Source organism: Crinia signifera, chromosome 4 (genome assembly GCF_055691185.1).
Source record: "Crinia signifera chromosome 4, ASM5569118v1, whole genome shotgun sequence".
Lineage (NCBI taxonomy): Eukaryota > Metazoa > Chordata > Amphibia > Anura > Myobatrachidae > Crinia > Crinia signifera.
Genome location: NC_139220.1, coordinates 69,335,184 through 69,353,535, shown reverse-complemented (window position 1 = coordinate 69,353,535; position 18,352 = coordinate 69,335,184). Strand labels below are relative to the sequence as shown.

General features: G+C 46.9%; 1 protein-coding gene across 1 annotated transcript in view; it reads right to left on the bottom strand.

Annotated features, from left to right (window-relative positions):
* LOC146074088 (serine/threonine-protein kinase 32A-like) overlaps positions 1-18,352 on the bottom strand; it is a 496,785-nt gene that overhangs the window by 287,860 nt on the left and 190,573 nt on the right. The window contains exons 3-4 of the mRNA XM_083181822.1: positions 4,710-4,765; positions 335-486 (exon numbers count right to left, since the gene is read on the bottom strand). Of these exons, the coding sequence (XP_083037948.1) occupies positions 335-486; positions 4,710-4,765 (208 nt within the window). The remainder of the gene's footprint in view (positions 1-334; positions 487-4,709; positions 4,766-18,352) is intronic.

Sequence of the window (18,352 nt, the reverse complement as noted above, 5' to 3'; positions counted from 1 at the left end):
GTAACCCCATCCCAATATCATTAATATCTATGTTAAATAAGATGGGCCCTAATACCGAACCCTGTGGCACAGCACTGTTCACAACCACTCTTTGTTCTCTATTACACAGCCAGTTCCCTACCCATCTACAAATATTTGCCCCTAATCCCAGGTCCTCCTTGTTTGTCAATCTTACCTATGACTTGTTTGTCAATCTTACCTATGCTATTAAATGTACCCTTATTAATCACTGTAAGCAATTTTACATTCAGTCATGCTTCTTTTAAAAGTTGCAGGTTAAAAATATGATGTCCGTGACATTGACCACAGTTTAAGTGAGCAATAAATTACTCACCACAGGTTGACTAGAAATGGATGTTCCAGACCTTGCATGATCTGCAGTTCTTTAAACACATTTCTCACTTCATTGCGCTCCACGCATTTCTGTTTGTTCATGTATTTCATTGCATACATTTTCTTAGTATCATTTTTCTGAACAATGCAGACCTGGAAATAGAAAAGAACTTTACTACACATTACACACATATTAAACAAGAGTTTTTCCATTATACAAGATTTACAGACCTGAGTTAACTAATAGAAGTTTACTTTGAATACGTCTGTTCATATGACTGTAATTATGATTTAAATTGACTAAGCAGATAATTCACCATAATAATTTGTCTCCTACATCCATGTAACACTGCACAAGCACATGTCTGAAACCGCGGTGCACGTTTGCATATGCACACGCATCCGTGTTGGGATCATTTGGTCTACAGCATTATGGTCGACAGTCATTAGGTCGACATGGGAAAAGGTCAACATGGGTCTAGGTCAACATGGGTCTAGGTCGAAAGGTCATTAGTTCGACATTGTCTAGGTCAACAGTAAAAAGGTCGACTTCGCTGCGCTCGCGATTCGTCAGGCACGGTACATCGCTACGCTCAGCAAACTATTTTATTCTCCCACCACGACCTAGTGGATGGTAGGGCTTGAAATACCGCCTGTCGGCGCATGTTGGCTCAAAAAACAGTGAAAAAGTCCATGTCGACCTTTTGACTGTCGACCTAGACAATGTCGAACTAATGACCTGTCGAACTTACAACCTTTTGACCTATAACCATGTCGACCCTTTCCCATGTCGACCTAGACCCATGTCAACCTTTTCCCATGTTGACCTAATGTCTGATGACCATATTGCTGTAGACCAAATGACCGCATGCCTGCGTTCCTTACCCACTCGCTGGTGTGTATTGCGGCACAGGGCCCTGTCCTGTGCCATCCCCGGGCACTGTCCATGGCAGGATCTGAGTGTCATTACCCTGAACTCTTGCCAGCGTCCTACGCTGGACCCAGGCCGGGCCCCGACATGACACCGGCAATCACTTGACTCTGTTGTGCAATGCTTTCCCTTTGACCTTGATGCACTGACCCATGTGGCCTAAGGTGTGTATAGCTACTTCCTGGACTTAATTGCTGCTGCGGCTTGCAGCCAATCACAGGCCAGCAGGGGGGATGTAGCTGAGGCATCTGGCCCATCACCCCTGCCTTGAACAACTTCTCTGATTCCTGTGTATAGCCAGTCCTCAGCGTTCCAAGGCTCCAGGATCCTGTTCAGAGTCCCTGTGGTTACCCTTTGCAATACCCTGTGCAATCTGCTGCTGTCATCTACTGCTGATATTAAAGCTCCCTCGCTCTTTTCACCTGCCGGGTTACCTTCCTTCCATCTCCAGCTCCCAAGGGAAGAGGATAGAGCACTACAGCATCCCTTAGCAGAGTTTGCTACTGCCCTTAAAGTGCCATAGCATATGCAACTCCCAAGTCAACACAGGTGTCAACTCTGCAGTTCCAGTATTCCCAGTGTTGGTTCCCAAGCCGTCAACTCCCATGTCAACTCCCAGGTCATCAACAGCAGTGTTGGCTCCCAGGACATCAGCTCCCATGTTGACTCCCAGGTCATCAACACATAGGTGCCAATTCTGTGGGTGCTCAAGGGCCCGAGCACCCACAGAAATTGATGAGCACTCACGGGTCCAAGTTTTGCTGCTGGGCCACCATATTAATTTGCTAATTTGCAGCTAGCCCTGCCGCCTGGCAAACAGTATGCCGGGAAGAGTGTATTCCGTCCGCTCTTTAGTGACCTGGCGGATGCCGCATAAAAGATGCTGCCCAGCGCCATTAACAGAGCTGACAGAAGAATCTTTCTGGCATTCCTGTGCATGTACGGTTATCATAGAGAAACAGCTGCAGGTCCACAAGTTATGTGTAAAAATAATTTGAATATTGGAAACAACTGTGCTGCATATTGGTATTATTTTGTGGCCATGCCCCTTCCCCTTGAAGCCACTCCCCTATAGTTTTGGCTTGAGCACACACCAGCAAAAAACATAAAATCGGCACCTATGCATCAACAAGCTCCTGTCGACTCCCAGGTCGTCAAGACCCCTCCAGCTCCCAGGCCGTCGACTTCCCTCCGGCTCCCAGGCCTTCTACAGTACCGTGTCGACTTCCAGGTCGTCAACACTCCCTCCGGCTCCCATACCGTCTACAGTACCGTGTCAACTCCCAGGTCATCAACACTCACTCCAGCTCCCAGGCCGTTAACCCACAGTGCTGTCTTCCAGGCCGTCGACTACTCAGCGGAGTCCACCGCAACCAAGGTTCCACTCTCCAAGTTCCAAGCTCACTACCACTAGTCACTTTCCATCTCCTGTGACTGACCAGATTATGTGGGGAACTCAGGTCGAGTCCAAACCTCCTTGCGGGGGTCCTTGGTGAAAACCGTTGGTGGTGCTAGACTCCGCACCTCTGACCAGAGTCTTGTCAACTCCCCCCACCTAGCTGTGCCCGCAGTGTCAGTGTTACTCCTCTGAACTGTCCTTGCCTAAAGCCTCCCATGTTCAAGTTCCCAGCATCCACCACTGGCCCACTGTTGCCACACCCGGGAACACCAGAGACCCGAGCCATGACAGCACAGTGGTTCTACACTATACTGTAATTCTGGGTACACAATGGCCGATATATTCTCCATCCATTTGAAAGGTACATATATTGCTGGTCAGCCGGCCAGTGTTTGTTAGCAATATGTCTGTGAATGTCGTTGTTCACAGACATATTGCATTGGCTGTGTAGCACGGCCGATGACATATATATGTATATATGAGGTTGGTAGGTGCGGTACTTAGCTTTCTCATTCAAGAAGAAAATGACGACAGGACCAAGTCGACGTGTCCTGTCAACGTTTCAGTGCTTTTATTTGTGCACTATCATCAGGTATCCTGATGATAGTGCACAAATAAAAGCACTGAAACGTTGACAGGACACGTCGACTTGGTCCTGTCGTCATTTTCTTCTTGAATGAGAAAGCTGAGTGCCGCACCTACCCACCTCATGAACATGCTTGCTTGAAGCTGTGGGGCACCGGTGAAAGCATTCCAGTGCAACAGGAGTGCCGGTCCACCTGGATCTCTCTCTCTCTCATTTTTATATATATATATATATATATATATATATATATATATATATATATATATATATATATATGCATCATGATGTGTGTACAGACTGTCCACCAACTACTCGTATGCTCAAGCTGGAGGTAATTGATAGCGCAACTGGTCGAGTGCATGTAACGGATGATAGATCAGGTAGTGTGTATGCAGGACACATTGCCTGATCCATCTGCAGATCCATTGATATGCAGATATATCTTTAGGTGTCTATGCAGTTAATCCTCAAGATTTTCACCAACAGGTCATGCTGTGAGGATTTTGATCTGCTGAAGCAGCTGGGATGTGGATTTAGGAATGGACTAAAGGCCCCCATACATTAGGCCGACTTGTCCTAGGGACAAGTCGGACCCAATTTACCTGCGAGCCGCCCGGCAGCTCCCCGGGAGGCTCACACACAATTTGGCACTTGATGTGCCATTTTTACATGGGATAAATCGCATGCGATTTATCCCATGTAAAAAAAACCCCGGGGAGCTGCAGGGCGGTGAGCAGTAGTGGGAGCGGGCAGCGGCAGTAGTGGGGACGGGCAGCGGTGGTGGGGGCGGCCAGCGGCGGTAGTGGGGGCGGGCAGCGGCGACGGGCGGCGTTTGCGGTGAGCGCAGTGTACTTACACATAGCAGCAGCGGCGGGGACGGGACGCGCAGTGGCGGCTATTATATTTTTAAAATACTTGTCAAATGACCGGCCGCTCTCTGATTGGCCGGAGAGCTCTCAGCCAATCAGAGAGCGGCCGGTCATTTGACAAGTATTTTAAAAATATAATAGCCGCCACTGCGCGTCCCGTCCCCGCCGCTGCTGCTATGTGTAAGTACACTGCGCTCACCGCAAACGCCGCCCGTCCCCGCCGCCGCTGCCCGCCCCCACTACCGCCGCTGGCCGCCCCCACCACCGCTGCCGCTGGCCGCCCCCACTACTCCCCCGGTGTCTGTATGCATATGCCTGTCAGGTGGCAGGCATATGCATACAGGGAGGTCGGACGTGATCGTATGTACAGACCGTCCGACCTCCCTGATCCGGTCCGATGCGCACGATTTCATCCGATTATCGGCACAAAATCGCATAGTGTATGGGGGCCTTAAGGAATAACTTGCGGGGGAGGGGAGACTTGGTAGGTACATGGTTTATCATCTAGATTTCTATGATTTGACAGGTTGTAATGACAAGCATAGATGACAACTATTGCCAACCCAATAACATTGTAAAAAAAAAACTCACCTTGCCAAAGCTGCCTTTCCCAATGGCTCGTAGAATTTCAAAATGATTAAAGTTCACTGCAAGAAAAATATGAACAAAAATAAATAAATACTTTAACCTAGATTGCTTGTTTAGCAAAAAAAAAGTATAAAAAACAAACTATCCAGGCAATGGCGGTATGTACTTTATATCAATAGGTGAAAAATTAGGTGGGTCTGGACTTCATTCCTGGTACCAAACACATCAGTTAGTGGTGTAACTATTGTAGCATCACCAGTGCGCTCTCACTTCCTTCCCTACATACTTATGCGTTTCGTGGGGTGTGTTGAAGTGAGCAATTAGGATGGGGAATGCAGCCAAGGGAGACAGGTTTGGGAACAGTCACACACCCTATTTAAAAAAAAAAAAACGATGAGTACGGTGGGCATAGTAGTAAGCATTATTGCCTGGCACATTGCAGAGTCTGCAAGACGTTAACCTCAAAATGCCCATAAAAATTTATGGAAAATAGAAACATGCGGAATGGCATAAGGGAAGGTGTCATTCTAGAAGATCTGGGGATTAAATGTCGACAAAGGAAAAATAGATGATACAGATATATAACAGTAAGTGTTTGAAGAAAATCAATACATTGGTTTATGGCTTATGCTTTTTAATATTAAATCTACTTTTGTGGTGGGAATGTCCATACGACCTGTGCCTGGTTCCTGGCTTCTTTTCAAATAAAAAAAAAATATCTCATCAATCTGGCAATTACTCCACAGACAGTTTTTCAGTGCTTAACTGCTTTTAGCAGTTGAAGTTCCCATCCAATTGTGTACCTAGCTTTCCTGCATAACCTACCTCATACATTCATATTGCTGCAAGCCAGCAGCCCCTCTATTCAAGTCAGGTCCCGTGTGACTGATTGTGCTGGGTGACTTCTAGATTTATCTAAAAATACATCTTAGTTGCAATGTGATGTAACTAGGATGCACAAGGAGACTGCGCTGTGATGAATAATTTGATATGTAACACTTACATAATGCCCATACACACTAAATGATGTGTTCAGTGAACGATATTGCTGAAAAATTTCACTTTCCAGTGTCCTGAACAAATTATATTGTGCATACACACTGAATGATTTCATGAATGCTCTAGCTAGAGTATAGTAATATGCTGCTTTTTGTGAATGACCTAGCCAAAATTGAGATGCATGTACAGATGACAGAAACCCCTGTTAATGAACCGTGGGAGCTTTCATAGTTTATTGTATATGCACTGGCCTATATTTTGAAATATCGCTCAGAAGGGTCAAAATTAATCGTATTGTTCAAAATATCGCTCAGTGTGTATGCAGCTTTACTGTATATATCGGCATGAGACAGAGTCTGAAATTGGATATGAAGAGGCAAAGGCGTAGCTAGGGTGGCACCGGTGGAGCTTGTGCTTCGGGCACCAAAGGTTTTGCAGGGTGCCCCCCTGCTGTATCCTGTGCACCGTCGTGTGTATGTGCCAGCCAGGGCGCGCTTGCAGAGAGTCATCATTGCTCATCGCCGCAGGCGCCTGCCTGCATGTCTCCTACCTCGGCTGACCGACAGATGAAAGGAAACCACCCTCCTCCAGGTAGCAGCGGACTGTTGACTGCACAGTGAGGAGTTCACTTCAGCCATTACACTGCAATGTGTGGGGGGAGAGTGAGGAGGGTGGGGGTAGAGTGAGGGGAGGCGCCGTGACATGGGCCTGCTCCGTGTGCGCTGGCTGCATCCTACACCACTGTGAAGAGGCAGCTGCTGCTTTTTTGTCAAGTTCCCTTGGGCTGTGTATAATAAAATCAGTTCCTGAACCTCTAATTAAATACTTATGACATCAACAGGAACTGCGATCCTGAACCTGTTTTGGTCTCTCTCTCTCTGCCTGCCTCTCTCTCTCTCTCTCTGTGTCTCTCTCTCTCTCTCCGTCTCTCTCTCTCCGTCTCTCTCTCTCTCTGTGCAGTATTCAATGCACATTTGCAGGGTTCCGGATGGCTGGAGCATTCGCTGCCAGCCCTCCGTATCACCCTATTCAACTTGTCAGGGGCAGAGAGAATTTTAATCCCTGCGGCGAGCTGGGGGAAGGCGGCAGGCAGGACGATGGAAGTCTCCCTGCCTGCGCCTGACACTGAGGAGGGCTGCCAGGACACTGGCAGAGCGCCCCAGAGCTGGCAGGGGGCTGGGATCATCAGCCGCTGCACTCCCTGGTCCCGATCGTGCATATGTAATGATCGGGACCAGAGTGCAGTGAGTAAATGAATATTAATGAGCTGCTCTCGCCAATTAAATATATATTAATGTGCTTTAAGCACATGATTACAAATAGCATGCCCCTTCTTAGAAAAAAAATCTGCTTTTTTGACACCAAACTTCCCTCCAAAAAACCTTTATTTCAAAAGATCACTTTCCTGTTAACCTAAAAAATATGTTGAATGCAAAACGACGAATCATGGCAAAAATCATGGAGAATGCAGTTCTCCATCCTAGCATTGAATACACGCTCGGCAAATCCCAGTGAAAACCCCATTGAAATATTCCAGCGACCTGCAGCGAACATGAAACGGAGAACTGGCCGGCATTCACTGTTTGCTTTCGGTGAACAGTGAACATTGAATAGGGTGAATCAGATTTTCAGTGAAACAGATTCACCGCAAGGAGTGAAGACACCACTGTGAAGACGCAGCTGCTGCTTTTTTGTCAAGTTCCCTTGGGCTGTGTATAATAAAACAGCCCGATGCGCCGTAAAAATACGGAGAATTGGGAGCATTGAATACTGGCCTCTGTGTCTCTCTCTGCCTCTCTCTGCCTCTCTCGGTCTCTCTCTCTCTCTCGGTCTCTCTCTCTGTCTCTCTCTCTCTCTCTCATCACAGGTGGCTTGCCGACTGCAGCCGACCGCCGTGCGGGTTGTAGTTAGAGCCGCACTCGGAGCATCCTCCTTTGGCTACCGCAAGGTTTGGAGACTTGTATAATAAGAGGTATTGCTGCAATTCATTTATAAGGGTTGCAACTTATCTATTTAATTACCATGGATAGATCAATTACTGGATAAACAGTGGATTCTTACATCTGTGTCCATAGATTATGAGATCAAAAAGAACTGTTTCAACATAAATTACTCCACTCTACTAATTCTGTTTTATACAGAGCTATCTGCCGTCTATCCACCCTAGACACATTTGGCATTTTAATTAACCTGCAGGCGTTGTACCACTCCGGAGCTGGTTTAGCTCAACAATATCAATCGAATAATACCTTTTCTAATGTCTTTGAGGAGCAAATATGTTATATTGCTGTCGACAACGTGCAAAAGCTGCTCGAGGTCCCCATGGCACACCAACACCATGGACAAGTTCATGAGCCCACCACCGACGTCCAAAACGCCGCTGCAACCACAACGGCAGGAGAAGCGGAGAGGCAAACATAATATGGCGCCGGGACAGTACAACACCCAGGGGACTCCCGCTGTGAAGAAGTCAATAACAGAGCCAGAATACCACTCTGACTCTGCTCAAGATAACGCAAGTATATCCACCCTTACCTATAATGACCTGGTAGCAGCAATACAGTCTACTATGGCACCATTATAACAAAAAGCTGTTACAGACATAGCTACGCAGCTACACACACTTACAACCCGGGTCTCAGAGGCAGAGGATAGAATCAGGGAAAAAACAGACCAGATTGTATCTTTACAAAAGACAGTTCAAACTTTACAGAATGAAAATAAATGTCTGTCTGATAGTTTGGACAATATTGAAAATAGGACACCACGTAATAACCTCAGACTTGCTGACCTGCCTGAAAAATTAAAAGGTCCTCAGTTAGAGCACTTTGTTCATACTACACTATTAAAGTTATTACAGACTGAATCTTCCTGTTCTGTCATAGTAGTGGAGAGAGTGCACAGATTAGGAAGTCACCAGCCAGCAAACAAGGAAAAACCGAGGATTGTCATATTAAAAGTTATGAACTATCTACACCGTAACACAATTTGCATCTACCAAGACTTTTCTGTAGAGCTTACCAAAGCCAGACGATCATTTACGTCAATATGCTCATTGTTGGTAAAGTCTAAGAGAAAATTCTTTATCTTCTTTCCAGCCAAACTGCAAATATTCTCGCCAATGGGAACTGGGTTTCGCGACTTTATCTCTGTGGTAGAAGCTGAAGCTTATTTAAAGGCAGAAGGAAGCTCACGGGAGCTAGAGGGAGACATAGCTGATATACCACAGGGCTGAATAAGAAGCTGTGGTAATGGGTTCAACATGCTGAGCATATTTGAAAATGTCTCTGTTGAATACCCTTTCATCTCCCACTCGCTCCTATTAAGGAGCTAATTGCTAGTCTTGTGTGCATTTACACCAGTTGTACATAGAACTAGCTCAATTTGAGAAGGGAAGGGTCATGTAAAGCTGTTTATTTAGTAAATGTCGACATAAGTTAAGTTGTATTATGTTAACATATAAAACTTAAAGGTAAATTATCTAAGATTGTTCATTAAGGGGATATGTGGGTGGTAAGAGCCTGACGGATATCAGAAGTTTCACTAGTCTATATTTCTGATGCGCAGCATTTTGGAAATCCCCGCATTAGAGAAATTGTGGAAGTTCAATATAGTTGTACTAATGACTGTTATAACTAAGTTCACGCTATTTAAAAATGTATTCTTTATCTTTCATAGTTAAAGATCTCTATTTGTATGTTAGATGCTTGGGTACTTGTTTCCTAGCACGGCGCCACCGATTTTAATTGTATCCATCGGGTCGGAAAAATCGCATCGCCTGCCAACCAAATCGCACGCGATGCGATCGAAGCGATCGACCCGATTTTTACATTGGAATCAATGTAAAATGGTCCCTGAGACCCGATTTTACATTGATTTAAATGTAAAAGGCCCCAAAACCCCCCATTTTAATACCAAAGCCCCATATGTTTGAAATGCCCCCCCATTGTTAACGCCACCCCACTATTGACGCCAACCCGAAGTGTGGCGAGAGCGGGGCGGCGGTACGCGTCCTCCGACCTTTTCATTCCCCCACTATCCATGTCGGCGTGGAGTTGATTTCATAAAGTGTGGCTAGCGCAGCGAGCCACCGAGGGGACGCGCATAACTTCACAGGTATACGCGTCCGCTCGCCACGCTTCGGGCTCGGTGGCTCGATGCGCTCGCCACACTTTATAAAATCAACTCCATGCCGACGTGTATATTAGGGGTATGAAAAGGTCGGAGGACGCATACCGCTGCGCTCGCCACGCTTTGGGTTGGCGTCAATAGTGGTGTTAACAATAGGGGGGCATTAAACATACTTTTTAACCATATTCAATGTGAAATGGGCCATATTGGCCCATTTCACATTGCCACCTATGTAAAATCGCGTTGATCGCATCGCGGGCCATTATAATGGCCCAAGACCGACGCGATCAACCCGATTTTCACTTTAAAAATAATTTAACATTAATCTCTATGGGAAAATCACGTTGATCAACGCGATTTTCTCTTTCACCGGCAAATTAGCTGGTGATTGACAGAAAATTGGGTCCATCGCGTTGATTGTATGCCTTAAGTACCTTAAACTTAAGGCATACAATCAACGAGATGGGCACCGTACTAGGAAACAAGTACAGATGCTTGTCTTGTCCGTGTGTTTTATGTAACCCTTATCTTCTTTCCTCCCCTTTCCTCCTTTTTATGAGAAATATTGTACTATTATTCCGGTTTTACTATGTTTTTAAATATAGGATCATTGAATATACATGGCATACATACCCCAGCGAAAAGGTAGAAACTCTTAACCTATTTAAATAAACATAAAATAGACCATGTCTGCCTGCAGGAGACACACCTTATACATATTGCAGTGAAAACAACTCAATTTTTGACAGTGGAAAGTATTGGGCTCTGCCTCTCATACTTCCAAATCTTGTGGCGTAGCAATTGTGCCTAAAACATCGATAGATGTTCAAGTTACTTCGGTGTGTGCGGCAGTGGCGTAGCTATAGGGTCGCAGCCCCCGCGGTGGCGTGGAGGCGCCCGGGGTCTGCGAGCGCAATTGTTTCTCCCCCAGCTCCCCACTCCTTGTGGGTGCAGCGGGGAGCTGGCAGGGGGGTCCGTGCGGCGCGGGGTACCACTACCTGCGGTCAGGAAGAGGCTGGACTCTGGAGGTCCCTGTGGCTCTGAGAGTATGACGTTGCCCGGGTCCCTGCAGTGTAGTGGACATAATGCGCTACCGCTGTGCGGCGGAGCAGGATGCGCTTCTGACTTTGAAAACACTGGGCGCATGCTGATTGGCTGAATCTCAGCCAATCAGTGTGCGGCCAGTGTTTTCAAAGTTAGAAGCGCTTCCCGCGCCACCGGGCGGCGGATATATCATGTTATTTCCACTTTACTGCAGGGACCCCGGCAACATCATACTCAGTGCCGCAGGTACCTCCAGGGGGGGGGGGGGGTTTAAGCATATGCCTCGAGGGTAAGGAGAAGTCAGAGGAGTAAACACATAGAACTGCAACATATATTAACAGAATCCTTTCAAAAGTTTAAATTAGATCCAGACCCCAGAAAATAAATCAACATATCAAAAGGCAAAATCACAATATAATGATCATTACAAATACAGGGAAATAAATACATATTCAATGTGAATTCAAACTTTTACACTTTTGGAAATAAAGTTGGCAAATTATTGACTAACTTATTACAGGCTCTAGACAACAAATACTAGTCCAACCACTGATACAGCAGGACAACACATTAACAACATCAGATGCCCAGATAGCAAAAGTGTTGAAAGATTACTATGAAACACTTTATACCCCACCTAGTGTAACCCCAAGTGAGCCAAATTATGAAACCCAATCCCCTATGAATATGATCGGAACCTTCACAAGTACCTTTTGGGATACACTGCCATTACCGCAAACAATCCAACATATTAGACAACATGTTCTCTTTAAAGGTACATACAGCAACTGTGTGAAAATTAACAAAATTATGCACAGAAACCCCTTTATATCACGGTTTATTCCTTTGTGGGGCAATCCAGCATTCCCCCCTCCTTAACCAATCATACTTTCCTCACATGGGCCCTTATTCTGATCGGTGTGGACTTTCCCGAATAATTTCGGTGCAGTCCGCACGCCACGCTGTGCGGTGGCGTACGGCTAACGTCCGTAGAAACGCCCACGTGTCCTCCGCATTCGGACGGACTCACTCTTTAAGAACAGGGCGTGTGTACGGACGACATACAAACCGTGCGTGTGCGGTGGAAACGTACAGATTCTTGCACGGTCTTCCCGCACAAGCACGGTCTTACCGCGTCAGAACGTACGGCAAGCTGTCCGTACGCCCCGATGCGGAGTATTTATGCTCAATCCCACACTTTTTTACTGAGTTCACACAGCGATCACATGACCCACTTAGGCAATTAGGCAACCTCCTGAAAAAGGGATTGTTATCAATTTCAATCAATTAAATGCTCATCTATACTGACCCACATTCCTACTACATTCATGACACACATTAACCCTTACAGCATGTGACCCTAACATACATCTATATACACTATGTACATTTTGCTTATTTTAAAGATTTTAAACAAGTTACACATATACTTTCGCATGTTAGAAAAAAGCACTGACAACTTTGAACTTTAACCCCTTCCCGAAATTTGACGTATATATACGTCATGGCCGGGATGTACTTCCCGACACATGACGTATATATACGTCATGACTTTAAACTGTCACCGTGTCTATAGACGCGGTGACAGTTTAAACATGTCTGCTGTCCCTGACAGCAGACATGTCCCAGCATGCCCAGGGGGGGCGGCGATGCCTCCCCCCCGTCGGCGATCGCTGCGATTAGCTGTTCAATGTGAACAGCCAATCGCAGCGTTTTCCTGTGTTACCGGCGAATCAGACGCTCGGTAACACAGGGATCAATCCCCGCCGGGTGTGAGGGGGTGTGAGGGGGTCACCGGTGGTCAACGGTGATGACCACACCTCACCCCACCTGCCCCCAAGGCTGTGATTGGTCTGTCGGACCGACGGACCAATCACAGCCATGGCGCGTGATTTAAACTAACGGTGACTGCGCTGCAGACGCCATTCCGGTCTGGAATTGCGTGCAGAGCGGTCACCGTGCCAATCTGTCGTGATATACTGACCTGATCCTTGCCTGATACTTACCTGATCACCGCTGGTAGCGTGCTGCCAGCAGCTGGATGCTTCCTGGATCTTGTGACTTCCTGTGTGCTGCTGCTGCAGTGTCATAGAGTGAGAGATAGTGAGAGATAGTGAGAGATAGTGACAGAGAGTGATAGAGAGTGCTATATTTTGTGTCTGCTGCCCCCCCTTTTGTGCTGATCAGTATATCTGTGCTGATCAGCAACTTTTTGGGGGTGCAGGTTTTTTTTTTTATATATATATACACCTGTCAGTTGCACCAAAGGTTGTGCTGCCTGTGCAACTGACTGCTGCCCCCCCTTTTGTGCTGATCAGTATAAATTAACTGATCAGCAACTTTTTGGGGGTGCAGGTTTTTTTTTTTTTTTTTTTATATATATACCTGTCAGTTGCTGTCAGTTGCACTGTCAGTTGCACCAAAGGTTGTGCACCTGCTGCCCCTCACTGGTAATCAGTGTCGCATCACTGATCACCTTTTTTTTTTTGAGGGTGCTGTGGGGTCTTTTTTTAATTTTTTTTTTTACACACACTGATTTTGTGGGTGTCCTGTGGCCACTGTGCGCTGATCAGTGACGTACATCACTGATCAGCATTTTCGGCACAGGGTTGATCTATTTTTATTTTTTTTGGATCAAATTCCTGTTGCCTTTGAGCGCTGTTCAGTGACGGACGTTACTGACCAACATCTGTGCTCAATTTTTGGCGCAGGACCTTTTTTTTTTTTTAACCCCTTCAAGGTTGTACCAAAAGCTGCCTTGAAGTTGCTGAGTGACGTACATCACAGATCAGCATTTTTGCCACAGGGTTGATCTAATTTTTTTTTTTTTTATTGGGATCAAATTCCTGTATAAAGTATTTTTTTTTCTGCACTACATACACACTACACACTACATACCCCCCGTGTTGAAATAAAGTTTGTACCCCCCCTACACTATACACGTGTTGAAACATTACACTTACAGAAACACAAAAATAAAAATGGCATCCCAAATGTCATCCCAGTCATCCAGAAGAATGTATTCAGCGGAGGAGGCATATGCCATGCTTGCCTCTGACTCTGACTCAGCCAGTGATGCAAGCGGGGAATTTGAAGGATTCGTCTTAACCTCATCTTCCTCCTCTAGTGATGAGGGACCCCCTCAAAGACGCCCCCGTAGAGCAGCTGAGACCCCCCCCCCCCAAATGATTGATCCCGTATGGACCCCACCACCAGACAATTTTGAGCCCCAGGTTCCTGAGTGTTTGGCCATCCCAGGAATCCAATTTGATTCAACAGGTCTCAGAGAAATTGACTTTTTCAAATTATTTTTCTCTGATGATTTTATAAATTTAATGGTGGACCAAAGTAATTTATATGCCCAGCAGTTTATTGCTCAAAACCCCACGTCATCATTTGCTAGGTGGACCCCTGTAGATGCAGTAGAGATGATGATGTTTTGGGGTCTGGTGTTACATATGGGCATAGTAAAAAAGCCAGAAATTAGGCAATATTGGAGTACAGATGTTCTGTACAGCACCCCACTTTACCGTATGGCCATGACTCGGACTCGTTTTGAGACAATCCTTAAATTTTTACATTACACCGATAATGCACAGTGCCCACCCAGAGATGATCCCACCTTTGACCGGCTATTCAAAGTCAGGCCGGTCATTGATCATTTAAGTGGCAAATTTGCAGAGATGTACATCCCTTATACATTTAAAAGGAAGGGTTAAATTCCGCCAGTACCTTCCCAGTAAGAGGGCAAGGTATGACATAAAAATGTATAAACTGTGTGAAAGCACCTCAGGGTACACCCACAGGTTTAGGGTATATGAAGGGAAGGATTCAAGAATTGAACCGCCAGAATGCCCCCCCTCCCTCGTAGGTGTTAGTGGAAAAATTGTCTGGGATTTAGTGCACCCCTTCCTGGATAAAGGTTATCACCTCTATGTGGATAACTTTTACACTAGCATCCCCCTGTTTAAGGCCCTTGGTTCAAGAGGTACAGCAGCTTGCGGTACTGTGCGCAAGAACCAAAGAGGCCTCCCAAAAACGCACATTGCCCAAGTACTGAGAAGGGGTGAAAGCAGGGCACAATCCACCGAAAATATGTTGTTGGTCAAATATAAGGACAAGAGGGATGTCCTTATACTGACAACAATTCATGGAGACAGTACCACCTCCGTCCCTGTACGAGGTACCAGTACCCACACCTCAAAACCTAATTGTATCCTAGATTACAATAAGTACATGGGCGGAGTGGATCTTTCAGATCAGGTACTGAAGCCGTACAGTGCCCTACGGAAAACAAAAATGTGCTATTCCGTTCTACCAGCCAGAGGGGGACATTTATGCACTTTCAAGAGGAAGTCATAAAGGGCCTAATATTTGGGAACCAGCAGGCAGAGGGCCCCAGTACTTCTAGTACTGGCCCCCGTATTGTACCAGGGCAGTATTTTCCTAACGAAATCCCCTCCACTGCAAAAAAGGGCAGGACACAAAAAAGGTGCAAAGTTTGCTATAAAAAGGGAATAAGAAAGGATACTATTTTCCACTGTGAAACTTGCCCCGACAAACCCGGCCTATGTATAAAGGAGTGTTTTAAAATATACCACACATCTATGGATTATTAGGTTCATCATTTCACCGTGCTTCGGGGGTCTTGCTAATGCCACATAGCACCCACCATTCATTCCACCAGAATCTGAGCTGCAAAATCCAAAAATCACTCCTTCCCTTCCGAGTCCTGCCATGCACCCAACTGGTATTTTTTGGTCACATATGAGGCATTGCCATACTCGGGAGAAATTGGGGCACAGATTTTGGGGTGCTTTGTCTCCTTCATTCCTTGTGAAAATGAAAAATTTTGAGCCAGAACTGCATTTTTGTGTAAAAAAATTTAATTTTTCATTTTCACTGCCCAGTTGTACCACAATTGGTGAAACCCCTGGGGGTTTGAAATGTACACTATACCCCTAGTTGAATTCCCTGAGGGGTGTAGTTTGCAAAATGGGGTCACTTGTGGGGGGGTTCCACTGTATTGGTGCTTCGGGGGTCTTGCTAATGCGACATAGCACCCACCAACATTCCACCAGAATCTGTGCTGCAAAATCCAAATATCACTCCTTCCCTTCTGAGTCCTGCCATGCACCCAAATGGTATTTTTTGGTCACATGTGAGGCATTGCCGTACTCGGGAGAAATTGGGGCACAGATTTTGGGGTGCTTTGTCTCCTTCATTCCTTGTGAAAATGAAAAATTTTGAGCCAGAACTGCATTTTTGTGTAAAAAATGTAATTTTTCATTTTCACAGCCCAGTTGTACCACAATTGGTGAAATCCCTGGGGGTTTGAAATGTACACTATACCCCTAGATGAATTCCCTGAGGGTTGTAGTTTGCAAAATGGGGTCACTTGTGGGGGGTTCCTAACTTTTAGCATCTTATGGTACCTAGAAACCTACATGGTGCCTAAAAAATAATCTCATAAAAAGGAGGCTCCAAAATCAAGTAGGTGCTCCTTCTATTATGAAGCCTGTGGTTTGGTCAACGTGCACACTAGGGCCACATATAGGATATTTATGAAAACAAAAGAATTGGGGGAATCATTTTTTAGTCACATTTCTCTAGTAAAATCTACTGTGTTCCTTAGAAAAATGTATTAAAATTGAAAATCTGCTAAAAAAATGAAATTTTGAAATTTCACCTACACTTTGTTTTAATTCCTGTGAAACACCTAAAGGGTTAAAAAACTTCCAAAATGCTGTTTTGAATACTGTGAGGGGTGCAGTTTTTGAAATGGCATCATTTATGGGGGTGTCTCACATACAAGTCCCTCAAAGTCACATCAGAACTGAACTGGTCCCTAAAAAAATCAGTGTTTGAAATTTTCTTGAAAATTTGAGAATTTGCTATTCATATTTTAAGCCTCCTAGTGTCCAAAAAAATTAAAAGGAGGTTGAAGAGACTTCCGGGAGGCGGACCTAAGCACTGGCCGCACTTTTAGTGAGCTCTCCATCCCGGGGCTACAAAACCGGCCCCGAACCGCAGGCAAGCGGAGGGAACGCACCCCACCTACTCACCAGGGGGTGTGGGGGATAGCGGTGGGCGAAGGGACACCCGTTCCGGCTCCCCACCACCTTTTTCCCCGGAGTCCAGGCACGGACAGGTGCCGCCGAGGGGATCCGCCGCCATCTTGCCCGGCCGGGAGCGCATCACATCGCAGCGCGCCCGCATCCGCTCGAGCCGTGGACCGCTGGCGGTGCACGGACAGGGACGCCGCACTGTCAGTGGCCTCCCAAAACACCGGAGGCACTGACCGACGAGGGGACGCGGATCCAGCTCACCCGGCCGCCATCTTGGTTGAGGCGGCCGTCCCCCACGACCACCAGGGACCCAGCCCGCAGCACAGCCACACCGGAGGGGACACAGCCCACCAGCAGACCCTACGAGGTGAGACACACAGGGCCAGAAAAGAGGCCTGGGAGTTGCCCTGGGACCCCCCTCATACACAGAACGGCACACGGCCGCCATCTTGGTTGAGGCGGCCATTCCCCACGACACCAGGGACGCAGCATAGCCGCACCGGAGGGGACACAGCCCATCAGAGGACCCCATGAGGTGAGGCACACAGGCCCAGAAAGGAGGCCTGGGACTTGCCCTGAGACCCCCCCCTCATACATAGAACGGCACACGGCCACCATCTTGGGCCCAGAATCAGGCACGCCCCACCAGACATCCATAGCCCCAGGAACCTGGGGTGGGCAACCGGACAGTATGCAGTAGGGGTGGGCTGAATACCCGCACACCTGCCTGACCACTGACTACCACCCACAACGAGCAGGGTGACCATAACCTGCAACCCCAGACCCCCGCCCGCAACTCCAGACCCGCAACCCTGGTCACTGCTCCGCTGCACTCCCTCGCTGTGCCACTGCCCGATCATCATCAGGCACACAGGGGGAAGATACTGCCCCCACGTCAGTCCAACCATACTCCCGCCTGCGATCAAGGACCTGGGCACTAACCCCCCCCCCCCCCCCCCCCCGTTACCCAATCATACCCAAGAAACCAATTCTTGGGGAACGCAACGGTCCCAGAAAGTTACACTCTGGGCACACCCCCCCCCCCTCGCTACCATCTGCCATAAGCGGAGGCGTTTGTCTCACACAACATGGAGAAATACGTGGCAAAAGCCCAGAGAGCCAATAGGGGCTCCCAAAGCCAAAAGCAGAAGGACAAACTCACAAACACCCACCAAAGCTCCCCCCCCGGTCGCCTGGACCAAACACCGCGAGTGACTCCCTAGACGAGTCGGTTCAACAAAGCTCCACGGCTGCACTATCAGCCAAAGAGATCTCGGATGTACTCTCACCACTGTTGGACTCCAAACTTGCCCCTATATTGGAAGCCATCAATAAGGTGACCGAACAAATTTCACAACATTCCGCTAGACTAACAGAAGTAGAAGATAGAGTCTCCAATCTGGA